This window comes from Suricata suricatta, chromosome 16, assembly GCF_006229205.1.
Source record: "Suricata suricatta isolate VVHF042 chromosome 16, meerkat_22Aug2017_6uvM2_HiC, whole genome shotgun sequence".
Classification (NCBI taxonomy): Eukaryota; Metazoa; Chordata; class Mammalia; order Carnivora; family Herpestidae; genus Suricata; species Suricata suricatta.
In genome coordinates this window covers 15,738,576-15,765,441 of record NC_043715.1, presented here as the reverse complement: position 1 = coordinate 15,765,441, position 26,866 = coordinate 15,738,576, and the positions used below count along the sequence as shown (strand labels likewise).

General features: G+C 42.0%; 1 protein-coding gene across 3 annotated transcripts in view; it reads left to right on the top strand.

The window, feature by feature from the left end:
* The window catches only part of WWP2 (WW domain containing E3 ubiquitin protein ligase 2), a 138,249-nt gene that overhangs the window by 77,930 nt on the left and 33,453 nt on the right, over positions 1–26,866 (top strand). For all 3 annotated transcript variants that reach the window (XM_029924155.1, XM_029924156.1, XM_029924157.1), the window contains 2 exons: positions 2,362–2,489; positions 15,386–15,596. In XM_029924155.1, the coding sequence (XP_029780015.1) occupies positions 2,362–2,489; positions 15,386–15,596 (339 nt within the window). The remainder of the gene's footprint in view (positions 1–2,361; positions 2,490–15,385; positions 15,597–26,866) is intronic.

Here is a 26,866-nt window from a genome sequence, read left to right as displayed (position 1 = left end):
GAGCTGCGGCCAGGGAGGCAGCAATTCACGCCAAGCGGTCCCAGCTGCCCCTGGTTTCCAGGCTAATCCCAGCCCTGCTGCAGCCCATCATTGAGGGCGAGCTGCTGTCATTAGTGGTTAAACGTTTCTGAAACTATTCTCTCTCAACTCTGACCGCATGCCCTTTCGGGGAAGGGAAGGAGGAGCCAGAGGGAGTTAATGGGGCCCACCCTGCTGTCATGCCCAGCTGTTCCGCAGAGGGACAAGGAGCCATCGACTGGAAGTGATCATGAGCTTGTCAGAGCCTGTGAGTGTGACAGGACTGTGGTCGCGTTTTCTATGCTGCCCACACAGCCTGCTGCGTCTGGAGCGGTGCAGCCCTCTGCTCTGGGCTGTGAGTACCAAATCAGAGAGGCTTTTTTGTCCTTTTAAGGGGATTCTTGGCGGAAATAAACTTTCTGTTAACCAGTTTTATCTTTCTCTCTGCCCTAAACACATATACACACATTTGCCAGTGACTGAAGACCGTCTTTCCCTTCGGAACTAATCTGTACTCTTTCTGCTTTTGATGAGGACTTGTGGTAAAATGCTCAGTACTAACATTTCTTCCCGTGATGTGGAGAGTTTGAAATATTTTTTTTTTGACTGAGGTGTGGTTGACAGCTTTTGATTTATGAAATTAGCTCAAGGAAAAATAAGATGGAAAAAGAGAGTCCAAATTAAATCCTTATTTCCATAGCTCATTTGTGCCCGCTCTGTCCAATTTAACTGCCATGCAGTCCTTAGGTATGAACTCCAAGGGTTGCTAGGTTTGGTCTTTCCTTCCTTCCTCCTTTCCATCCTTCCTTCCTTCAAGCTGCTAGTTTTGATCCAAGAAAAGTCTTTTTCTCCTTACTCAAAGGTATATAAACTCAATGAAGAAAACTAGAAAAGCATAAAAGGAAAAGCAAAGGGAATTCATATTCACAGCAGTCAAAGATAATCACTATAAATACATACTTTTTAATCACTATTGGTATTTTGGCTTGTTGGAAAAAGTCTGCTTGTGCCAGAGCAGGTGGCTGGTGGGGGCACGTCTTATTCCCCTTGGGACCTCCAAGTTTGTTGTGCCGAAGGCCTGTCCCAACACCCTGCGTGAGGGGGTCTCACCAGCAGAGGTGTGCTGATGGTTACGGAGCCTTCCAACCCAACCGGGGACCTTTCCTGTTAGAGCTCTTCTCTCTGTTGGCCAAGTGACCAGTGAAGGAATAGCCTGGGACAGATTCAGTTCAAGTCCAGGCTTCCCACCCGCAGCCTCCAACCGAAGAGCATAGGCTCTTGACCTTAGACTGCTTGGATTTGACTCTTGCTCCATTGCTTACTTTCTCTGTCTTTTTTCTTATCTATAAAATAGGCATAATAATAGTAGGCTCCTTCCCGGCTTGCCCTTGTTAAGTGAGAGAAAATACATAAAGTGCACAGTGTGTCAGGGATATCTGGTACATAATGTTCAGGCGCCGTGCATATTATATACTTGTATAGTAACGATTCCTTTGGTTGTTGATAGTATCGCCAGTGCCCCATGTCACATGGGATAGATTGGTCTTTCCTCAGTGGATATTTAAGCGCTCTTACTGTTGAAAACTAGTAGATAATGACTAAGTAGTAGAATAATCTCCTTTGACAAAACAGCTGGACTGAAGGGCAGGGAAGCTTAGGTATTTTCACTGAGTGAACCAAGTCAGGCTACAGCAGGATCTTGAAAAAACGTACTGCCTACTGTCTGTTGTTGTGAAGTTGTCAGACTCTCTGCTCCTGGGTCCCACCGTTTTCCTTGTGATATAGATCCCTTTATGCATTGATCCTCATTTATTTGGCTGGACCACAGAGTTATCTTTTCTACATAAAACATGTCAACCTATGCATTGGCTAAGGCCGTCTGGTGCCTCTTGATTTCTTTTCCCAAGGGCAGTGTGTTTCTAGCTATGGAGAAAATGGATTTGGGTAAGTTCTGGGCTCTTTTTGCCTAACGGGAGAAATATGTCATCTGTAGCCTGTCCAGTGATTCTTGTTTATTTCTTACATTTGAGCCCAATAAAAATAATGTGATGGTCACAGGATATTTTGCCAGTTATTTCAGATGTGGGGGCAATTCACTCTGGATTTGTTTACTTCAAGTGGAAAAGTTTACCCAAAGTTGCCTTCTGGGCTCTTACCAAGAAGGAACCTTACCTGGGTCTCTCTGTTTGGAGCCAGCCTCTCTTGAGTCAAAGACCAGAGGGTCTATTAAAGGTCTTATTTCCAATAAATAGGGAGAGAGGGAATGTGGTGACTTAGATGGGACATACTGCTGTCTTTTTCACAGTGACTTATGTCTGTCTGCTTTATACTTTGAATTTCCAGGCCGCACAGGCATTCAGGTGGTTCAGCCAGAGCAACCACAGCAGCCGGCGAGCAAAGTCCCGGCTCTAGCAACCGGCACCGCCAGCCCGTCAAGAACCCAACCCACAATGGCTTGGCCAATGGCACAGGTGAGTGACAGCACAAAATACCAGCCTGGATGAAAGCCGCGGCTTCTAACTTGTGCTCACATGGAGTCAGGACTCTACCTGCTGTGTCAGGATGTAGGGTGGGCGAGAGAAGACTCCAACAGTGAAATGAACTTGAACCCATCACCCTTTCCATTGGCCCATCTTCTTTTGTCTCTGTTCAGCCAAGGTTATTCTCCATAGGACTTACACTCTTCTAAAATATTCGTTTGCTCAAAAAATAAAGAGTATGGATTTTTAAAAAATTCATTTCTTATCAGTATTGGGGACAGGGGGTATCTTATTTCTATATGATACATTTTTTATTTCTGTAATTTAATGAAATGATCAGACCAGGGAGAAAGGAGACTAAGTATTGTTGCCCAGAGCTGGGTTTGAGAAGACGGCAGCCCTGCTGGATGGGTCCGGATGCTGACTAGTGGCAAAGCCAGGTGCCATGGGATGGGCGGAGTGGCATTCTGTGGCTATTCCAGTGAGAGTATTTGTCCCATTTGGGAATAGAGGCCCCTTCCGTGTCCACAGAGAACTGTTTTGCCCTTGATTCTACCTCTCTGTAAGTGGGAAGGGAAGGACCTATTTCAAAACAAATCAGTATTTGTCATGCTTTCCTTCTGTCTCATCAGGATGGTGTTGAATTAGAAAGGAAAAAGAAGTTCGTTTTTCTAAATGACTTGAAGGCTGTCAAATCTTCAGTGACAGCCGGTCATTTGCTAATTTGTCTTGATTTGAAGCAGTTGGGAATGGACTTGGATATTTGTTTCAGTAAACTGTAGTTGGGGGAAATGCAGGTGTTTAAATCAGTATGTGACATCGAATTTTATAGTTGCTTGTGATAGCAGAGGTGTGGCCCCAAGGACAGAGATCCAGAGCATCAAGCGTCTTTACATAGCCTTACTGTGGGATTGTCACTCCTCTTTGCAAGACCAGCGTACTGAGTAGGAGAAACTGGCTAGCGTTACTTTCTAGTGGCTTTCTCGTAGATGCAGGCTGCAGAGCCCCTGATGGTTTATGGTGCTTCGTTATACCATTATCTGCACCAGACTGCAGGACAGTGGCCTGTCCTGGGCTCAGTGCATCTGTGGTGGCCTGACTTACTCCCTCAAGTTTGGGACCTGCTTGAAGAGATTCGAGTTAGCTGGCTCACCCTGAGCCTTGAGGACAAGGATGAGCGGGAGGTGAGGAGCACAGGCTGTTGCCACCCCAGCCTCCTGGGGCCCCGTGCCGGCCACCATATCCAAGTGCCAGGACGGCCGGTCGTAGCAGCCACGGAGGTCCTGGCCTCCAGTCTGTGTGAAGGAGGTGGCGAGGTGGTGGCTATGGACTGTGTTAGAGAAAACTTGATGCAGCTTCGTGAGCACCAGTAAATGTGCTGTCCATAGAGAAGAAGTTGCTGGTGGAGGGGGGCCAGCCCGTACAAATGGGGAAGAGGAACTGGTTTTTTTAAGGACCACTTGTTTCCTGGAGGCTATGGCCAGGCTACCAACCACTTTGGTTTTCAGGGGCCTATATTCCTTGATACTGATTTCCCTCAGCCATCTCTGCTTTTCATATAAAAAACTATTGGTAAATTGACTTTATATGGTGACAGTCTTTGAGTCCCTCTCCTTGGATACTACAAGAGGTCTGTTCCCCCTACATTTATTTTTGGGTACCTTTGCGTATTATCCTTATCTCCAGGAACATTATGTTTCAGCAGACGAGGCAGGAGCCAGCCGTGTCCTCAGAAAGCCAGGTGTCTCTAACCCCAGCTGCTTCGGGCATGTTTTATGGTGGTGGATCTGAATGCCCAGACTGTTCCTGGAACCCGTCTGTGAAGGACGGTCATTGCATTTTGGGGATTTCTGCCTGTTAAAATTCTAAGGCCTCGGCCTCTGTCTCGTCTCTCTCCTTTCTGCTGTGATGATGGTTTCCCTCTGCCTCACAGCCAGCCTGGACTTTGTAGGCGCTTTCATGTCTATCCAAGGGGTACAGAAAGATCTTACCCTTTCTTTGGGGAGCAGACAGAAGCCGCTCTTTGGCAGCTCAGGACACGAAGGGAGTTTGAGGCCACGAATGAGGCCATCTTCATCCTTCAGTATGCTGCTCTGAGAGCGGTGAGGACCAGTTCCAAAACGGTGGTGGCAGGGAGCTGGGCCTCCAGGAAATATTCCCACAGACACACAAGATTGGTTTAGCAAGCCTTTCTGGCCATGCTCTGCAGTTACGCATGAAAAAGACATTTGGGGCAAAAACAGAACCGAGTTCCAGGTGGTTTTTTTCATGTTGTCACAACTGTAAAAGTAACCATTTTTATAAAATGAAACTGAATGGCAGTCTGTCTGTATAAATATAATATTACCAAGGTTTAGAAGTGGTGCATTTGAGAAGTAGACGCATGGTATAGCACTTCACTGAGACTTGTGTGCTGTGATTGACTCTGTAGCTTTTTATTGAAGACTTTACCCCAGAAAATTACATCTCTTACTCCTCTCTTAAATGTGATTTCCGTACACATGAAGTCTAGAGTCACACTGGCTGCGGTCAGTATGGGGCCTTAGTTTTCTTATCAATAAAATTAGGACAAGAGTATATATCTCAGAAAGTTGTTATAAGAAATAAATTATATAAAGCGTGTAGAGTGCCTGAGACCCTCAGTCAAAGTTAGCTTTTTTCTTGATGAATATTTTCATACAGTTATAGTTACGTAGCATGGATATGTGGGATTTTTTATTCTCTTATTTTTTTATACAGGCTTCTATGTATCAGTTGTTTTTTTTTTTAGTGGCTTCATACTACTTCATAGTTAATATTCGTTTACCTATTCTTCAATTTTTATGTATTTCTCTGTTATGAAACAATATCCTAACACAAATGCCTTTGCACACAGCTTTGTTTCTTCCTAATAACGTTCTTGAGTCAAAGGATACGAATTTTTAAAAATGAGATCAGATGTACGTTACCAGATTCCCTTCTGAAGGGGTTGAAGTAATCAAATATTCCAAAGCAGTATGAATTTCCTGTGAGATGGTATATGAGGTTTATTTTTTTCCCTGAAACCTTATAAATACTGGCTTATCATTTTGCTAGTAGCTGTTAGGTGTCACATCATCGTTGAACCTAATGGCATGTTTTTAGTTATTAGTTGCTCGACTGTTTCTTTCCTCTCTTGTGTAATTTTTTTTCATAACTTTTTTTTTGAGATTTGCAAATTTATTTTAGAGATTTAAATATTCTAGGTACAGTCTTTTTTAAAATTGTGGCAGAAAATACATAGCAATTAAACCATTTGAAGTGTGTGATTTAGTGGCATTAATTACATCTCACTGTTGTGCAACTGTCACCACCACTCTGTACTTCTAGAACTTTTTCATCTTCTCAACCTGAAACTCTGTACCATCTATCTATCTATCGCTTGCTTATTTGTTCATTTATTTTGAGAGAGAGAACACAAGAGTGTGGGGGAGGGGCAGAGAGAGAAGGAGAGAGAGAATCCCAAGCTGTGTGGGCTTGATCCTCACAAACTATGTTATCATGACCTGAGCTGAAGTCAAGAGTTGGCTGCTTAACCTACCAAGCTACCCAGGAGCCCCTGAAACTCTGTACCCTTTAAACAACAATTTCTTCCTCTCTGTCTGCCCTCCAGCACCAGCCCTTGGTAACCTCTCTTCTGCTGTCTCTGGGAGTTTGCTTATTTTAGGTACCTCATAAAAGTGGAATAATTTGTCCTTTTGTCTTTGGCTTATTTCACTTGGCATGTTTTCCTGATTCATCCATGTTGTAGCCATGTATCAGACTCTCATTCCTTTTTATAGCTGAGTAACATTCCACCATAGGTGAATATCACATTTTATTTATCCATTCAGCTGTTGCTGGACATATGGATTGTGCCCACCCTTTGGCTAGTTTGAATAATATTGAATAAAGCTGTTGTGAACCTGGGTGTATATGTATCTGTTTGAGTCCCTGCTTTCAATTCTTTTGGCCATAAACCTAGGAGTAGAGTTGGTGGGTTTTATGTATGGTGATTCTGTGTATCTTTTTGAGGAGTCCCCAAACTGTTTGGTGCACCATTTTACATTTCCTCCAGCACTGAATGAGTGTTCTAGTTTTTCCACATTGTTGCCAACACTTGTTTCCTGATTTTTTAAATAATAGTCATCTTAATGTATATAAAGTACTTAGGTATAAGTTTTATCTGTTATATTTATGATTATAAGTTTACCCCCATGTATGGTTTTACATTTTTCTCTCATTTTCTGTGGCTTTTATAGAAAAGGAGATAGAAAATTAAAACATAATCATGACTGAGCATTTTGTTTTTGAGAGAGAGAGGGGAAGTGAACAAAAGGCAGAGAGAGAGCACGCAGCGGGGCTCACTCAGAGTGGGGCTCATATTTTACCCAAAGCAGGGCTTATGTTCACCCAAAGTGGGACGTGAACTCATATACCATGAGATCATGAGATCATGACCTGAGCCAAAGTCAGATGCTTAACCGACCCAGGCGCCCCATGTTTTTCTAAGGTCTTGAAGGGCCAGTCCTGCCCGGTAACCTTTTCTCCATAATATTCTTTGGTAGTTTATACACTTACAAAACAAATTTCAGACTTTGAGTTCTTAGAAGTGTTGTGGGATATAAATGGAAATTGTATGAATCTATATATTAGTCAGGAAAGGACTGAATCTTCCCATCCGGTAACATGGTATGGCTTTGTCCATTTATGAGTTTCTCTTCTAGTTTTTCTTTTCTTTAAAAACATTTTTTTTAATGTTTTTATTTATTTTTGAGAGACAGAGAGAGACAGTGCAAGCAGGGGAGGGTCAGAGAGAGAGGGAGACACAGAATCCGAAGCAGGCTCCAGGCTCTGAGCTATCCATCAGCACAGAGCCTGATGCGGGGCTCGAACCCACCAGCCATGAGATCATGACCTGAGCTGAAGCCGGACGCTTAACTGACTGAACCACCCAGGCAACCCTCTTCTAGTTTTTCATCTAATTTTTCTTCTTTTTTTTTTCCATCTAATATTGTTGTTTTTCTTTCTATAAGCCTCACCCACTGTATGTCATGCTAATTATGAAAGATTTTTCTAGTTTGGGTTGCTCTTTTTTTTTTAATAATGTTTATTTAATTTTTGAGAGAGAGAGACAGAGTGCAAGCAGGGGAAAGGCAGAGAGAGAGGGAGACACAGAATCTGAAGCGGCTCCAGGCTCTGAGCTGTCAGCACAGAGCCTGATGCGGGACTCGAAATCACGAACCATGAGATTATGACCTGAACTGAAGTCAGACACTTAACTAAATGAGCCACCCAGGAGCCTATTGGTTGCTCTTATGAGGAACTGGGTGGCCCATTGCCTTGGAAATCCATTGCTTGTGTTTCCTGGAGAAAGAGGTAATGACTGCTTTACTGTGCATCATATATTATAAGCTAAACTTCAGTTTAAAAAGTTTCCATTGTTGGCAGATGCTTCCCCATGCCTGGGTGTGGGGGTTTTGTATATCAAGAGCCCACACTATTCTACACACACCTGAAGATCTTGGAACACACAGTGAGCTGGCAGCATGTCTGGGATTAAGAACACGAATTTACAAATCTTGATCTCTTTTTGGCTAACTGCACTAGAGTATGTCTCAGTCCTGAATGAATATCTGATTCATAAATTTAGAATGTTTAACCAACATCACAGAAGGAACCTTGTGAAATACTCCTCGTTGCAGAAACCAGAGGCCATTCAACTGCCATTTTACCTACTTACCCCATTTACCCCGTGTTGGGGCCCAGTAGGCAATAATAACCCTCACACAATGTTTTGCCTCTTGGGCCCGCACATGTGGCTTCTGCTCATCCTATGAATTACTTTATTTTCTGGCTCTTTGTCTACTGTAGGGAGTGAACATAATCCTCTCCCAAAAGATTTGCTTAAGGATAAGCATCCCACCCTTGAATAATTAATGAAGGGCGTTAAGGAATGTATATCTCCTCATAGAATTCTTCAGACTTATCATATGTTTAAAACCAGACTATTAGGGGATTCTTTTTGCAATGACTTAAACCTGTTACTTACTGATAAGAATGATGTAATCACCCAGGGTATATAAGACCTGGCTACCTCAATAAACGTGTCCTTTCTACCAACCACCATCCACGCTGTCTGTCTTGTCCGTCTTCTTTCTTAGAGATATTTTCGCGGACACCAACCCCCTACTCGGGACCTTTCGACTGTGGTGCGTGGGCTGGTCCCCTGCAACCCTGTCCTCTTGGTACAGGAAAACCAGCAAAGCGGTCTTCATTTCTCCTCCTGTGCCTCCACCATTGTTCTTATGTCATGGTTTTCTGGATTTAAATACTGGTTTTGCTGTTTGCTAACTGCATGGTGCTATGGGGGTGGAACCTCTGTGAGCCTCAGTTTTGTCTTAAATAAAATGGTAATAGCATCTTCCTCACAGAGCTGTTGGGCAGGTAAGTGAGCTCATGAATATAAATTTGCTAAAGGCACTGGATTGGCTCTTGTAACAGAGAAAGGACCTTAGTGGAGAAGCTGGTGAATCCAAATAAAATCTTTAGCTCAATTAATAGTAATGAACTGATGTTCATTTTTAGTGTTGACAACTGTGCTATGCTTATATAAGATAGTTTGCTCTTGACTCAGTTTCCCCTCATACTGCTATCTTTGTACTGTCTTTCCAACTTTTGTTTTTTGAAAACTTACATATTCTTTTTTTAAATTTATTTTTTAATTTATATCCAAGTTAGTTAGCATATAGTGCAACAAAGATTTCAGGAGCAGATTCCAGGGATTCATCCCCTATGGATAACACCCAGTCCCCATCCCAACAAGTGCCTTCCTTAATGCCCCTTGCCCATTTAACCCACCCCCCACCCACATCCCTCTAGCAACCCTCAGTTTTTTCTCTGTATTTAAGTCTTTTATGTTTTGTCCCCCTTCCTGTTTTTATATTATTTTTGCTTCCCTTCTCTTTGCACCTTTTCTAGAAGTCTAAAATTATTCCAAAATAAAAATGAAAAAAGAAACTGCTTTGCAATTGATAATGTTACATAAACATCAGGTGGTTTTATTTTAGATTTCTTTCCCTAGATTATTAGATTTATTCCAGAAAGTATTTAGTGAACAAATATTTGTCAAATGCCATTTTGCTAAGCAGCATGGATGTTGTAAAGAATTATAAAATAAGGTCTCTACCCTATAATCTCTTTTAAAAAAAAGAAGCTGAAGCCACTTTGCTAAGTGCTGGCACAGCCAATGTCACAGGGCCCTCTGGGTGCTGTGGGACCCATAAAGGGATCTGTCGGGCCGAAGTAGTGGAGAGGGTCCCCAGGGAGGGGAGCTGAAGTGAGGAAAGGGGGGACATAGGAGACAGAGAGGAAGTCGTGAGAAATGAAGGAAACAGATTTGCCCTCATTCTCACCAAGGATGCAGTCTTTGAGGGGAGATATTAGTTGTGTACATCAAGTAGGATTAATAGAGAACACTGGTGATATATTGTTGAATAGAGCTAAAATATAAAATACAGCTATTCTGTAAGGCATGACTAAATTCTAACTTCTTGTCTTCGTCAGTCCAGTTTTTTCCTCTACCTGAGGTCACATCATGGCTTGGTTAGGGTGCTCAGTCACTGGATTATCGCTGTCACTTAGTTGTTAATTGTCTGAACTTCAGCTCAGTGTCTTCTGGCCATAAGCTGTGATGGGTGGATTTATTTCTGAGGTTCTTTCAAGAAGGTGTGTATATGTACACACATGTATACTTTTTGAGAATAGAAGGGTATAAGCACGGACACAAAGTTGTCAACTCAAGGATGGCCGGCTCTCATACTCTGTTTCCAAATCAAAGCGTAGCACAAAGCTCCAAAATAGATGAGCTACTGTGGCAGATCCCAGGCTCTCGGATACGTCTGTGGACAGATACAGTCCTGGGGGAACTCCCCCTTTTTTGTTTTTTTGAAATGGATTTTCTTATTTTTTAATGTTTACTTATTTATTATTTTGAGAGGGAGAGAGAAAACCCCCAGCAGGTTTTGCGCTGTCATCACAGTCCAGTGGTGATCCCATGAACCGGGAGATCGTGCCGAGTGGAAATCGAGAGTCAGTGCTTAACCACTTAACTCATTGAGCCACCCAGGCCTCCTGGTGGGAACCTTTCCAACTAGATTGGAGGGTCTTTTCTACTGATATGGAAAATGGGCCTCTGCTCTTGTTCTTTTCTTGGTCAACAGTTTCATAAGAATTATTTTAAACAGGTAGTACATGTACATTCTGAGAATTTTAAAAGTGTAGCAGCTCAAACAGTGCAAAGTGTCCTTCCTGTTCCAGTCCCTTAGCCTCCAGCTCCCTCCCCGGAGGCGGTCACTCTTGTGTTCCTTATGAGTCTTTCAAAGCTATTCCTTGACTCTACAAGCATATGCACATTTATTCTTTGAATAAATGGTAGCACAATATATATGCTGTTCCACACCTTTGCATTTAATAATTACCCTAGAAATGTTTGCGTAGAGTCTGAAGCAAAGTTGAAGAGCTTCACCTCTTTCTTCCCCTGCTAACCCCAATCAGAGATGGGGACAATTTTAGTATCAAAAAAGAAGAATCACCGTGGATTGAAATACTTTAAATATGTTTACATCCAAGAGCTCATAATGAATGATTTTTACACAAAACAGAATTTCACTGTTCATTTCTGAAGGAAGTGAGGAAATCAATTCATTATTCTGAAAACCAGTGAGTAAAAGGAAATACTCAATTTCTTCTGCCTTTTCTTTACAAACTGAACCTCAAGGTAGCCAAAGAGTTGATGAGAGAGAGTTTCTCTTACAGGCAATGATAGAATTAGAATATGACTGTTTTGCAGTCCACAATTTAGGTAATAATCGCCAACGGCTGCAAACGTTGCCAAAGGGTGACAATCAGATGTTCCGTGCCTCCTGATGGAGGTATGCAAGTCCACCTGTGTCACAAACATTGAGTTTATAAAAGTAAAAATAATAATATAATGAACTTAACACTCATCTTTAAATATTATTGGCCCATGGCTATTTTAATTTCATCTTCAGGCCTCCCCCACTTCTGTTCTCCATACCCACCCCCACTTCCCTTCCCGCACCTCTCTATAAATGTATTTAAATTTCTCAGTATTGCTGGGGCACCTGGGTGGCTCAGTCGGTTAAAGTGTCCTACTTTGGCTCAGGTCATAATCTCACCGTTCCCCAGTTCAAGCTCCATGTCGGGCTCTGTGCTGACAACTCAGGGCCTGGAACCTGCTTCAGGTTCTGTGTCTCCCCTCCCTCTCTCAAAATTAAATAGTAAAGAAATTAAATTTTTTGATATTGCCAACTGTTCTCCAGAAATGTTCTAATAATTTCTCCTCCTACCAGTGATAGATGAAAATGCCAGTTCTTACACCCTTACGAGCATATGATTAACTATTTTTGTTCTTACCAATCTGATAGATTTAACAGTGGTATTTCATCATAGTCTTCAATTACATTTCTCATCTCATAATTGAGATTGATCATCTTTTAATATGTTTACGGGTAATTTGTATTTCCTTTACTCTGAAGTGTCTGTGTGTGTTTTTGGTCTTTTTCTAATTGATTTGTAGAGGTTCTTTTCATATAAAAGAAATTAGCCATTAGTCTATAATATAAGTTGGTAATAATTTTCCCTAATTTGTTTTTCTTTGATTTTGATTTTGCTTGTGATTTTTTTTGCCATTTAAATTAAAAAAAAAACCTTTAATGTGGTTGAATTCATTCATCTTTTATGTCTTCTTGATTTTGTGTGATACTTCAAAAAGTCTTTTACACTTTGAGATAAAAATAACCTCCTTTGTTTTCTTTAGTTCTTCCTTAGTTTCATTTCTTATGTCAAAATTTTGGATTCATCTGGAATTTGTTTTCATGTAATGAGTAATGTAGGGATAAAACTCATTTTTCCCCATTATACTACCCAGTTGTCATAGCAATATTTATTGAATAATCTCTTTACTGTAGTCATTTAAAATGCCACCTTTGTCATATACTAAATTTCTGTGTGTATTTAATTCTGTTTCTGAAATTCCTTATGAATTTCTGCTTATTCATGTATTAGCGCCACATTGTTTTAATCATGGCCTGATGGTATATTAATACGTTAGAGAACTACCCACCTCTCCACAGCACTCTTCTTTAGAAGTTTCATGGCTGTTCTTCTGATTTCGTTTTTTTTTTATACTTCTTAGAATGAATTTATTTAGTTCTCAAAAATTTGATTTTTTTTTGTATTGGAATTGAGTAAAATTTGTAGATTTGCATAAAGAGAATTGTTATCTATTGTTTTACTAATTGGGCTGAGATAGAAGTATGAAGTCTTACATTTGCATTGGAGAAACACCAGTTGCATGAAATGGAGTCGTTTGTTAAACAATTAATTTAGTTGATGTGCCAGACAGTATTTCATACACTGGGGAGGTAGCAGGTGAATTGATCACAAGTAGTCCCTAACTCTTTTCCATTTCTTAAGACCAAAGGGCATCACATCATATGAAGAAATTTTGGTTTCAGCCGGTGACCAGTCTTAGGTTAGCCAAGGGGATTATGTGGTCGCTTCAGAGTTGTTAGAGTCTTGGGTTGCTGTAGAGCGTGTGCCCGGAGGGAGGAGTGGAGCGTGGTAAACGAGTAGTTCGGACTCTGGAGGCAGGCGGTGGGGGATGCATTAGAGGCCCGTCAACCTCAGCAGGTTATTTAACCTCTTCGAGCCTCAGTTTCTCCATATGAAAGAAATGAGCCATTAGTCTATAATATAGGTTGGTAATAATTTCCCCTAATTTGTTTTTTTAAATTTTGATTTTGCTTATGAGTTTTTTTGCCATTTAAATTCAAAAGATCTTTAATGTAGTTGAATTCATTCTCACGTCTTCTCGATTTTATGTGATACTTCAGAAAGTCTTTTACACTTTGAGATAAAAATAAAATGGGCTATCAGTTGTGCGTAATGTGTAGGGCTGTGTGTGAGGCTGACATGAGAGAAAACAAAATACTTTGCACTTTACCTGGCACACAGTGGTGCTCCGTGCAAGTTAACCAGTACTCCTTTTACTGGAAAGCTGACTCCAACCGCTCTGATGGTATCTGATTTATGATGTTCAGTTCCTGTGTCATTATTGAGGAGAGGCAGGAGAAGAAGATACCTAGGAGAAAGCAGCCAGGTGATAAGAAGGGAAGGGCCTAGAAACATGAGAGAAAGAGCATGCCTTCTAACTGGAGAAGGTGGATGAGAAGCGGGTGGTCAGGTACCTGGTCTGCGTGCGTGGGGGCAGGGACTAAAACCAGCTAATGGCATCCCCTTACGTAACCTAAGAAAAACCTGCCAGCAGGTACGTCTCTTCAACAATGGAATGGCTCCATAGCAAGCTTCTGTCAGAAGTGTGTAAGAAGAATCTAGATGGTACGTTTGTTGCATTTGAAACTGCAAGAAGAATTTCTGAATTAGGCAGATGAGCTAAAATCACAACTAAGAGGTTTTCTTACAAAATTCTAGTATAAATGTGCATATGTGCAATCACATATAGAAATTTCTCTGCATATGGCTTACCCATTTTCACAGAATTCTTCAGAAACTTTGATCCCTTTTTGAGTGAGAGGATACTGCATTGTCTTGGGGTCCTTGTGAACATGAGTGATCATGAAAGAAATAAAGAAACGGAGAAATAAGGAGACTCAGAACAGGCGTATTTGACTTCTTTCTCTTTGCCTATTGTTACCTTGAAGACAAGGCCCGCATCTTTGGGGCCCATCCTTTTCATCTGCAGTGTTCATCTTTGTCCCAACTTTGAGCATGAGTCTTCGAAAGAACAAGCACATTGTTGGAAGTTTTTGGCTTCTGCGAGTATAGAGAGCTTTTTGAAGGAAGTTACTATTTGTGCCCAGAAGATAAATGACAAGTTTAGAGAAAAGTATACGACCCTATAAACGTGGCATTGGCCTTGCTTCACTTAGCCCCAACACACCTCCGTGTTACCCTCTTCCTTCCTGTTACTCCTTTATTGCAATATGTGATCATAACATGTTAGAAAAATTCAACAAAAGTATAAAAAAGAGATAACATTTAATATATTTATTTCAGATCCATCTTTGGGTTTGGTTGTTTTTGTTTTTTTGTTTTTTGGTGGGGTGGGGAGGGAGTGGGGACAGGCCATTACTGACTTGCCCTAACTTCCCGAGTTAGGTTTTGTAAAACTTTTTGCTGTCACCAGATACATGCATGGTAAAATTATAAGGTACCGTATTGTTATGCCCAAGATTTCAATATTGTCCCCCAAAACCAGAGACTGCCAGGGAGACCGAGTCACGCATGCAAAAGCAAAGGGCATTTATTATTACGGGTTTATAAGCTCGGGCTCACAGACTTCACCAGCGCAGCAGATCCGTGCTGAGAGCCCTGAACAAAGGTGGGGGGGAGGTAGGGCCTTTATGGGTTTGGGAAGGAGGAGTTACAGGAAATTGTGACACAGGTACCGTGATCCAATCACAACATTTAGAGTGTTAACCAATTACAGAGTGGACCCAGGACCCTCACGTAGGGTATAACTAGCCTTAAGCAATAAGTGATTATCTATAGCTTCTATCTCTAGGCCTGCCCTTAGAAATGTTAAGGGTGTTAGCTGGCCTTTCCTGATTGGGTGTTACAAGGGTGGTCCCTCCTGCCTTGGGCAATCTGTGCCCTTTTATTATCTAATGATTCTGAGAAACCATCACCTAGGCCTCCAAGGTCAGAGGGAAACTTGAAGCCTGTCATGGAGTCAGTTTGGTTCAGACCTGCGTCCTTACGGTGTTACCACTTTAAGTGAAAAATCTGGTAAACGTGAACACAAGTCCGAGTCGATCTCTCGAATATGATGTCTTTACTTCCAGTGAACGATGAACTCGCGGCAGCCACGGACTCCGAAGAGCCCTCTGTTGCTGGTGTGGTGCCCTCGCAGGCCGCCGTGCAGAGTGTGACCCCGAGCCCCCCTGCAGTGTCTCTCCCGGCTCCAGCCGCACCGGCAGAAGGCGAGGAGCCCAGCACGTCAGGCACGCAGCAGCTCCCGGTGGCTGCTCAGGCCCTGGATGCTCTGCCTGCTGGGTGAGTAGCCTTCCAGCCCATGACGGCACTTCCATTCACATCAGAGGCTCCTTCACCAGGACAGAAACAAGGTGGTTATTTGTTACCTAGTGGCTCGTGGTCTCTGGGGAGGCTGCCATGCCTAGGAGCGAGGGAGGTGTGGAAGACCTGCTTGTTCTCCATGAATCTTAAAAAGAATCTAAATCATCCTGGGCAAAATCAATGCTACCTTATACCATGACTTGGAAAAAAGAGTGTGGCTTTTATGGAACAAGGAGCTCATTTTGCCTTCCTTAGTCTTTGGAAAGTGTTTGCCTCAATCCTGCTTAGAAAGCAGCTTTTCTCTCTTTATCTTAACAGTCTATAGAGGGCTTTAGGCTCTGAATATTACTGTGTGTCACTCCTGTTGTCAGGGCTGATGTTAACATGGACTGCTAGTTTTGTTGCCATCCTTTAGTTTGGATGGTAAATTCCCTGGCTGATAAGATGATGGTCCCACTAAGCCAAAGGGAAGTTCCGGTTAGGCTAGGTAGCAAATAGAGATTAAAGCCTGGACCTGGAAATCAAATCCATCTGGCTTCACATCCCCACCAGACCCTCTGTGACCTTGCTCACCTGGCTCCTCGTCTCTGTAAGGGAGCGTTAATCATCATGCCTGTCTCTCCGGGAAATTGAGGGCATTTGTGAAGCACTCACCCAACGGAGGATGTTCCACCTGGTGAATATTTTTGAGTTGGGTGTGAAGGAGCCGTAAAGGAAGGGAATGGTTTTGAACCGGGAAATGAAGTCATATCTCAGCAACTACCAGCCGTAGTCAGGGCCAGTCCTGGTGTGGTCCCAGTGTCCACCCTGGTTATCCGTTTGGTACTGAGGAAACCAGTGTCCTGTCACTACAGTCACTGTGGTCTGTCCAGTGGTGGTGGTCCTGGTGGCTGGGACATGTAGGTGGGTCCTCTGAACCCTTGTAATTGATTCATAAGGGAAAGGGGGAAGGATGCCTGGTCTCTAGCTTGATGTATAATATGCCGTGTGTTCTTAAGCCTCTTTAGAAAACCCACTTATTAGAAGCAAAAATCGTAAATCTGAAGGCAGATTGATTTTTACGACATACGTATCACATCCTTAGCATTTGGCACACTACCTAACATACTTAATAAAGTATGATGAATAAATGAGAAGTATTACAAATAGTTTCTAATACCTCAAACCTGGAGAGAATTGGGGTATTGAGAGGGGCCTCTGAAAAGTTTTTGCCAAGTTTTTTATTTTGCAAGAAGGTTAATAACCAATTGCTTCTGTCCAGCTCTTCCCTACAGATTTCTTTTCTCTTTTGTATGTGGTAAAGGATACTAGAAAGATCTTTGTTGGGTTTGTAATTTCAAATCTGAATGCTGTAATTTGGGGGGAACAGAGCAGAATCATTTTGGCAGAAAGGAGGGAAAATGGCTGCCCGTGTCCCCTGTGAGCTGTTTGTTTTCTTTCCGCTGAGCAAATGCCTGGAAGGCCGGCTGCGCTCCTGTGTCAGTCGCAGGCAATTAGGGCTAATGGCTCAACATGTCTTTATGTAGGGTGTGTGTGAGGGTTACTGTTCTCTGGGATTGGGCTCTTCCTGTTTCCAGGCAGCTGGAAAACTCCAGGCTCTGAAAACACTCTTTATTCTGAGCTTGGCAGATGGAGCAGCCCAGGGAAGCTCCCCACCCCCATCCTTGCCAGAGGCCGAAACACTTTTCTGAGGTAGAGTTTGAACACTGTCTTTTCCTTAGAGCATTTAGAATGTGATGAGGTCTGTGTGCAGGTCCCGTGTGTGGGACATGTATGACGGTCCAGAGAAGGGTACTGAGACCCAGTTTTCCATCCTAAGGCGCCCGGCCCTAAGACGAGGGGGAGCTCGGAACTTTCCAGGCCGTACCAGGCCCTGGAGATTGAAGATTACCACCAGGACCGCTGAGTGTGTGGCGTGAGGATGGCGTGTTGCTAGTTCACTGCTCTGTGATGGCAAGTCGGCGAGGACGGGCCTCCTGCAGTGACCCTTCCCAGTCACAGACCTCCCCTCAGCACCCCAGCTTCCACACAAGCTCAGGAGATCAGACAGGAGCGGTTATTCCTTTACTTCTGGTATCTTGGCTTCAGGAGTCAGCAGACCAATTTTAACCGTTTTAAATTAAACTCTGAGCAATACATTTCACACTGAGAATGCTATCCCAGCTGCCTTGGGGATAGATTCTCAAATCCTTAATCAGGCCTAAGAAGCCCCACACCATATGACACCACCGACCCTTTAGACCTTCCATGGAAGACCCACTCTGCCTTGCTCTCTAAGCTCCAGCCTTAATAACTCAAGATGGTTGGACAGATGTGGCTCCCTTTCTCTGGACTTAGGACCCTTCATCATGCAGGTCGCTCTTTCCTAAAACTTACTCATCATTTTTTCCCGTTAATCAGTCAGCACTTCCCCTTGGAATCCTTCCTTGATCCCTGGTGGACAGGGTCGAGCTTCTCTGTCTACTGTAACTTTTCACAAATTGTATTTGCTTGTTTGGCGTCTCTCTGCCCCTCCAGGCTGTAAATGTCAGGATGCCAGGAGCCTGACATAAAGTAGGCCCCCCAGACGTGTTTGTAATGAATAAATTTAAATGCCATCTTTTTTCCCCCTCCACCTGCATGAAAGTGTTCTGCTTCTTTGATGCCTCAAAATAGCAACTGTGACAGGGATATTGCATTTTCTTCCCAGAGGCAAGAGCGGAAGGCTGTCATCCACTGGGTTTGACTGACTTAGGGTTGAAATATTGTCTCTCACGGGCTGAGGGACGCTCTTCCCTGCTCACTAGGGGTCCTAGTGCACTGGGAGGGACGGTCGGGCGTGTGTCCTCTGTGCTAAGGCATTTCTGAGCCACACAGCCCTGCTTTATCAAGGTATCCGGCTGACTATCTCTTCCCAACTTCGTCTTCTCAACTGAGATGGAGCAAGGTTCACTTGGGGATCCCAAGGGCCTGTCTTCCTGGTGCTGCATTGCCTTTCTGAGATTTTGAATAGTTGCAACTCTGGTCTTAAGGAGGTTATACACGTCTGCGTGTTTTAAGGACTGAAGGCTGGGCTGTGGAAGCCCATAGACAGAGCACCCCGGTCCCTTTCTCATTCCCTGCACCCAAACCCTCCAGCCCTTCTAGACTTTGAAACTTAATTAGCATGAAAGAAGCCCACTGAAAGGGTGTGGCATTTTCAGGTTGCAAACGTGCATTAAAGAAGGGGGTGCCAGGAAGGCTCAGGAGACGTGGTGAGCTAGTGGTCCAGGCAGCGGGCAGCAGGCAGTGGGGAGTGAGGCCACTTTGATCAGCTGGCCCTGCATCTGTTTTTTATCAGCACTGAGCCCACTTTGGGAACCAAATGCTCATTAACAGACCGTGTGTACATGGCTTAGATAAACTCCAAGTGCGTCCTGGGTTCTGCAGCTCACTCAGTGCCTTGCGCACAGAGGCACATTATTTTACTCTGGCAGCCTGCGTTCTGCTGTGGTTTCTTACATAAGGGAGGCCGTTGTGCTTGGACTGCCGACTGACCTCAGCACTGCCATTTCACACCATCCTTTTTCTCCCGCAGTCATTGGCTGGCCTGTTTCCTGCCTCAAAGTAGAATTAATTGTGAGGAGGGGTGTTTTCTAGATCTTTTGGGTTTGCCATTTCCCCTGCCCCCACACCCACTCACGAGGACCCAGAGGCCCTTTTCTCCAGGTGTTCCTTCAGACACTATCAAGGATGACAGTCTGCTAAGAGGGCTCGGATGTTTTGTTTGTAGAGAGCTTGAAGAGTCGTTGGAATTTGGAGCTTCTCTGCTAAGTTATAAACCAGCCGCTGCCGTTACATTTTCATTCCAAACTCACTTTTGGCACTAGCCAAAAGTCCTTACCCACGGAGTTTTAGAACAGTACTTCTTAGACTGTCTGTGAAGAACCAGTTTTTTTCCCCACCTGTTACTGTTTTGTTTTCATATTTTCAATCTGGTAAGAATCCTTATACTTTTGTTCTCTACTTACCTACTGATCACATAAATTTAGATACTGTGGCAATGTCAAATTGGTACAAAAGTTTCCAAATGGTTGGAAACTTCCATAGTTTTTTGCTAAACAGTAACAGTTTGGGCCACAGACTGCGCTTTGAGTAGCACCAGATTAAAGGATTTTACTGGGAGACTCGGTGCCTTTTTGCTGAATATGGTTTAGTTCTTGGCGGTACGAGGATTATTACATACTTAGGTCATGCTGCAGGGTGCATGCTTCTGGCCTCCTCCTCCTCATCTCAGAAGGAAAACCTTATTTCCAAAGACTCTTCTATTGTCCGAGACTGGCCCATGAGACATTCCCACACTATTATATTTATCTCTTCACGTGTAATTACGAATATCTATTTTTACTACACTTTTTGGAGAGTTCCTCAAGAGCAGAGATTGTTCTGTCCATGTCTGTGTCCACAGCTTCCAGCACAGGACCTGGCTTCTAGGGAGACAGAGTAAGAAGTGTTGATTAATGACTAGGTAAATGATTTCACATTCTCAGTAGCATTTAAAATAAAAAAGATTCTTTCTAAGTAGAAAAAGAAAACGGAGAAGAAAGAAGAACAACAATAACAAACACCCAGATTTAACCATTGGTGCTTTGCGGGCTATGTGTATTTTTTCCTGACCGTTAGTAATAGCTAACATGTGTTCGGTGTTTATAGTGCGTACGGGAATGCTAGGTTTTGCCCATGGATTATTTGGTGCAGTCTTCATAACGCTCTGTGTGGTAGATGCTTTTATCCTCGTTTGCAAAATGGGAGACCTTTTAAGCAGTATGCCAGGACCACAGGTACAGACATATACGCATAAACACATGTCTACCAAAATCTGATCATCTTACAGTTTGTGCTTTAAAAATTTATTTTCTTATCGTAAAATGTTTTTTAAGCATGCAGATAAGAATGGAGCGCAATGTAAGACATACCTAAGGACTCACCACCCAGTTGTATCAAATTTTAGCATCATGCTATATGTATACAGACTACCCTTTTTTTTGACCTCTTGATGAAGACATTACAAATTCAGGAGAAAGTTTCCGTGATCATCTTCATGATTCCATTCCCTGTGTACAGAGATAAGATGGAATTGGTACATTCACTGAAAGCACTACAAGGTATTCTGTTATGTGAATAGATAACATTTTACATATAATTCACATTTATTTATATTTACTCTATTTATATCTGATATATAAATATAAAATTTATATAGATATGTATTTAAACATCTATATTATTATTTTAATATATTTAACAATATGTTATTTTATGCATAGTTTATATCTTCCATTTGGAAATTTAATAATATAACATTAATGAATAAATGTTTTTTATTTTATATTATTATCTCTTCCCAAGTAGAAGCAGTGCTACAATGAACTTTGCCTGTGTATGTCTTTTTGTCTGCGTGTCTGTTCTTTTAAGGCATGTGCTGGACCTGGAATGTCATGTATGGGCTGGAGATCCTCAGGTTTAGTAGATACTACCAAAGTGCTCACCAATTCTCACATTCTTTTTGTTTTAGTTTTTTAATTTATTTTTGAGAGACAGAGAGAGACAGCACAAGCAGGGGAGGGTCAGAGAGAGAGGGAGACACAGAATCTGAAGCAGGCTCCAGGCTCTGAGCTAGCTGTCAGCACAGAACCCGATGCAGGGCTCGAACCCACAAACTGTGAGATCATGACCTGAGCCGAAGTCGGAGGCTTAACCGACTGAGCCACCCAGGCACCCCACCAATTCTTACACTTATGAGCATACATAAAAAGCATTTCTGCTAAAACTTGACTGTGAGATTTTTTGTTGGGTTTTTTTTTCCATTTTGACCAGCTTAGTGTGTGTGAATGGTACCTCTTTTTGGTTTTATTTGAATGTCCTTGATTACCACGGAGATTGAACCTCTTTTCACATGTTTTTATTTGGTTCTTGGATTTCATTCTTTGTGAGTTGCCTATTCATATATTTTTGTCCACTCTTCTATTTAGCTATTCGTTTTTTTCTCTTTACTCAATATAAGCTGGATATGAATTGCTTTTTAGTTATGTGCATTGCAGATATTTTCTTCCAGTCTGTGGCTTGTCTTTTCACTTTTTAATGTTATCTTTCATTGTACAGGAGTTCAAAATTTAAAAGGCAAAAGATTTATATGATCTGAAGAGAAACCAGAGTATTAGGAGTTCAAAATTTGAAGTGGCCAAGTTTGTTAATCTTCATATACCATTTGTGTCTTGTCTACCGTTCTTGCTGACATTGAAAAAATTTTACACACAACACTCCCTATAATTTGTTGATTTTGATATGCTTATTATTTCATATTTAAACTTTAAAATCAAGATGTAATTTACAAGCTTAATTGGCAGTATTATTTTCTTTCTTAGTGATATGTTAAGTCATACAATTGGTGGCATTTTAGATTTAATGAAAAATAGCATATTTATATAACTTTTAAACAAAAATTTGATTATATCATGTATGTTATTTGTTAGCTTGATTTTTCCACCCAATATATTATAAATATCTGGACAAGCTAATATTATCTATAATGATATTTTCTTAAAAAAATTTTTTTTGTCTTATTCAATTTTGAGACAGAGAGAGATAGAGTTCCAGTGGGGGAGGGACAGAGAGAGAGAGAGAGAGAGAGGGAGACACAGAGTCTAAAACAGGCTCTGGACTCTGAGCTGCCAGCACAGAACCCAATGTGGGGCTTGAACCCACGAACTGCGAGATCATGACCTGAGCTGACATTGGACACCCAGCTGACTGAGCTACCCAAGCACCCCTGTAATGTTCTTTTCTTTATTTTTTTAGTTTTTAATTTTTTTTCTGTTTTTTATTTATTTTTGAGAGACAGAGAGAGAGCACGAGCAGGGGAGGGTCAGAGAGAGAGGGAGACACAGAATCCGAAGCAGGCTCCAGGCTCTGAGCTGTCAGCACAGAGCCTGATGCGGGGGCTTGAACCCACGAACTGTGAGATCATGACCTGAGCTGGAGTTGGACGCTTAACCGACTGAGCCACCCAGGAGTCCCTATAATGTTATTTTCTTAAACAATTTTTTTTAATGTTTATTTATTTATTTTGAGAGACAGAGCGTGCGAGTAGGGGAGGGCCAGAGAGAGAGAGAGAAAGAAAGAGAGAGAAAGAGAGAAAATCCACGCTGCCAGCACAGAGCCCAATGCAGGACTCGAACCCACGAATGATCATGACCTGAGCTGAAGTCAAGAGTCAGATGCTCAACAGACTGAGCTACCCAGGCACCCCATATTAATGTTATTGTCAATGAGTGAATACCTATTATAGAAATAACATAATTTATTTTATTAATCCTCCATTTGGGGGCATTGAGGTTGTTTCCAGTTTTTGTAGAATATGTAACATACTGTGACAGATGCACTTATAGCTAACTCTTGACACATAATTATTTCCTCAGCATACATCCTAGAAGCGGAGCTGCCGAGTTAAAGGATATTCATATAGGAAAGGTTTTCGACCATGTTGCCAAATTGCCCTTTTGAAAGAATATACCCATTTTTGCTCCCACCAGCTATGTTTTAAAGGTGACTATTTCTCTGCGTTGCCAAATTTATCTGCAAAATTATTTATCAACAAAAATGTTAAAAAAAATGTTTGTTTTTTTTTACATACACACCATCTCCAGCTTGCTCTCAGTGAAAGTATACATTTTACTTTTTACTATTGCCATCTTTCATTGAGGAGCTTTGGAAATTTTTCCAGTGCAAAGAAATTAGATGACTGAAGAAGAAGAAGAAGAAGAAGAAGAAGAAGAAGAAGAAGAAGAAGAGGAAGAAGAATGAATTCAGAAGCCGTGATTGAGGCTCAGCTGTGCCAGTCTGTGCTTACAGGGCATAAAGCGCTGGTTGTTGGTATTTTTAAAGAAAGTGTTAGTGTGCTTAGATTGAACGGAAAGCTCAGTGTCTCAAGAAGGTTTCTTGGGGGGAAGGCTGAGTTTAACACATTTCCTACCCAGTTTACAAAGGATCTACTGAACCAGTGAAAACAGTGAGTGGGAGATTTTTTCCACTGCACATAGATTTCTGCCTCATATAAGTCTAAAAACATCCCTAACAAAGGAAATAAATCTGATGGTTCACCCAGGAAGTGGCCAAAGGTTAGGGAATAAGATGGTTCAGAGTCCTTTATTAGAAGAGCATAAAATAAGAAGCTGTAAATCTCATGAGGTTTTTGCCTGTAGGGAGTTGAACCTCCACATAGGCAACTTTAAGAAAACTTGAATACTTTCATGGAACAACTGGGTGGCCCAGTTGATTAAGCGTCCAACTTCAGCTCAGGTCATGATCACCATTCGTGAGTTCGAGTCACTCTGCCCCTTAGCTGCCTATGCTCATGTTCTCTCTCTCAAAAATAAGTAAACATTAAAAAAATGGAAAAGAATACATGAATACTTTCAGTGCCTTTTTTTGCAGTTTAGTTTTTGTCTATGTAACCAACAGGGCATCTTTATTTTGAGGGTTGTGTAAGGGTTCTGGTTTGACTTTGTTTTGTAACATTACGTATTTGGGGTTTTTTTGGTGTTTTTTGTTTTTTTTTTGTTAAAATCAATTTTTTTTTTTTTACTATTTTTATTTATGTTAGAGAGAGAGAGAGAGAGAGAGAGAGAGAGAGAGAGAGACAGCGAGACAGCATGAGCTGGGGAGAGTCAGAGAGAGAGGGAGACACAGAATCTGAAGACAGGCTCCAGTCTCTGAGCTAGCTGTCAGCACAGGGCCTGAAACAGGGCTTGAACCGACGAACCGTGAGATCATGACCTGAGCTGAAGTTGGATGCTTAACCAGCTGAGCTACCCAGACCATCCCTAACATTGTGTGTTTTGAATTTTGAAGACTCAACTTTACTTTTGTCCAGTGACTATTAGTCAAAGTCAGCAAATTAATAAATAATAAAAGTTAATAATACTTTTACTAAGATTTAATTTTTAAGCACATTGGTAGGTAAATCTGTAAGGACCATTTATTTATTTATTTATTTATTTATTTATGTTTATTTATTTTTGAGAGAGAGAGAACCAGCAGGGCAAGGGCAGATAGAGGGAGACACAGAATCCAAAGCAGGTTCCAGGCTCTGAGCACAGATGTGCTGACAACTCAGAGCCCATTGCAGGGTCGAACTCACAAACTGTGAGATCATGACATGAGCTGAAGTCGACCACTTAACCAGCTGAGCTACCCAGGTGCCCTTATAAGGGCCTTTTAGAGAGAATGTCTCTGATGCTAACCTGAACTCCTCATGTAGCTTTTAGCCCTTTCCATCTTAATCCTACTCTTGGTAAAAATGTGATTCTGTCCACACACAGGGAAATCTGGCCAGCAGATATGTTGATTAGGGTTGGTTGAATGGCAGAATAATAGAGAATTTCCTGAAGATCTTTTAGGAAACCTTCTACAAGGACCAGGGGGACCAGACAGTTTCTTTCAGATAATACAGGAGAGAAAGGATTGGGTGTTATCCTCACGATGAGATTTTTACCCTTTTAATGATGGTGATGCGGGTGGTTGGGTCCTGGGCATGGGAGATAACTGAATAAAAGGCATAGGAACAAAGGTAGTGTAGGTTAAAAAAATTACCTAAGATTAATTGAAATTTGAGGCTACTTTTAAAATGCCTTCAAATACAAAGACCCTGTGTAGTCCATGGTTGAACTGAATGTTACTCGTTGAAGGCCAAGGAGCAATGTGTTGGGAAGGGACCTGAATCAAGCTTGATGCTTTGAACACTGTTTCTAAGAACATCAAAGAAAGCTATTCAGTGGGAGAGGATATGGCCATGTGACCAGGATGCGGTATTGAGACCCATGGGTAGTTTGATTGAAAAGCCTTTTTATCTCAGTGTGAAGAAGATGCTTATAAGGGACAGAAACCTCACCCCTGACAGGGATGTGCCAATGAAAGGTCGCTGCCAGTACCACTTTCTTGGCTTGGGGAGACCGAACCAAGACAGTCAGAAGGCTTAATCTATGTGGGTCAGCAGTCACTGAGGGGAGATGAGAATTGGGAGGCTCTTTTGATTGCAGATAGAATTGACCGACTGTACTGCAGTGAATGAAGGGAAGAGATTTGTGTGAATTCTGAGGAGCCGTGCAGGTAAGGGAGGAGTCGAGAGTTCTCTAAGAAAAGCAGTTAGGCCAGGTCATGGATCAGGGAGGACCCACATGGACATTTAATCTGAGCAGGAGTCCAATTTCAAAAGGAAAAATGGAGATAACAAAAAAGGCAATGCAAGAAAGGTCTTGTTCCTCTGGTAACTATTTTCCCAGTGAAGCCAGTTGAGAGGGTTCATACAAGGACATTGAAATTTGTTGGACAATAACAGCCCCTGAAAGAGAGTCTTTCATTTCTAGGATCAGGTGGGATCAAAGATGGGATGGACAGATCTTACCTGGGCTTTGAAAGAGCTCCTGTACCTCTTGAATATAAGCGAGGAGGACTTCGCACTGATGTTCTGTCTGCCAGCGTGTGGAAATGCCCGTGTCAATTAAAGACATTGACTTCATGGAATTCTAAGTATTATCCTGTCTTCAACTTCAGATACGAGCCAAAGTATAATATAACCAAAGTTTTCTCTTTGTCTGAAATGAATTATAAAAGTGGAGACTACTTATAAGATGAAAGTCCTAACAGACTTTTTGGAATAAAGAAAAATGTGTCTTGGCACCTTTCATCTGCAATTGCTACAACAAATATTTTGTCTCTTTAAAAGGTGCGGCCTCACCCACATATTATATACAGGTCTCCAAATAGGGACTGCACAATGAGCCAGACTCGTTTCATTGGTGTTTTGTGCCCGAAATTGCTAAGCAAGGGAAGGACATAGCTAACTTCTTAGAGGATGCTGAATGGTTACCAGCTACTTAAGCCTTCCTGGGAGCAAATGTTATGAAAGAGTGGTTTGCTGCCATTTCCTTGAGGAGCATCCGTATTTCAGTACTCACCCATAAGCCAAGTATCTCTCTTAAGACTCCTCATTTCCAAATTCAGATGAATAAAGAGGGTATCAGATTTGCTACTCTCTTATTACTGAGGGGTTTGAGGATCTGGTGTGAAGCCATAGTATGTTAGCCTTGCTTTTTTTTTTTTTAATTTTCTGAAAGATCCCCACAAGAAAGGTTTTCCGTAGATGGACAACAGCTTCTTAGGCTGGCAATATTTGTTATTCTTTTGTCTTTAATTCAGAAGGGCATCTAGAGGGAGAAGATCTTTAACTTTAG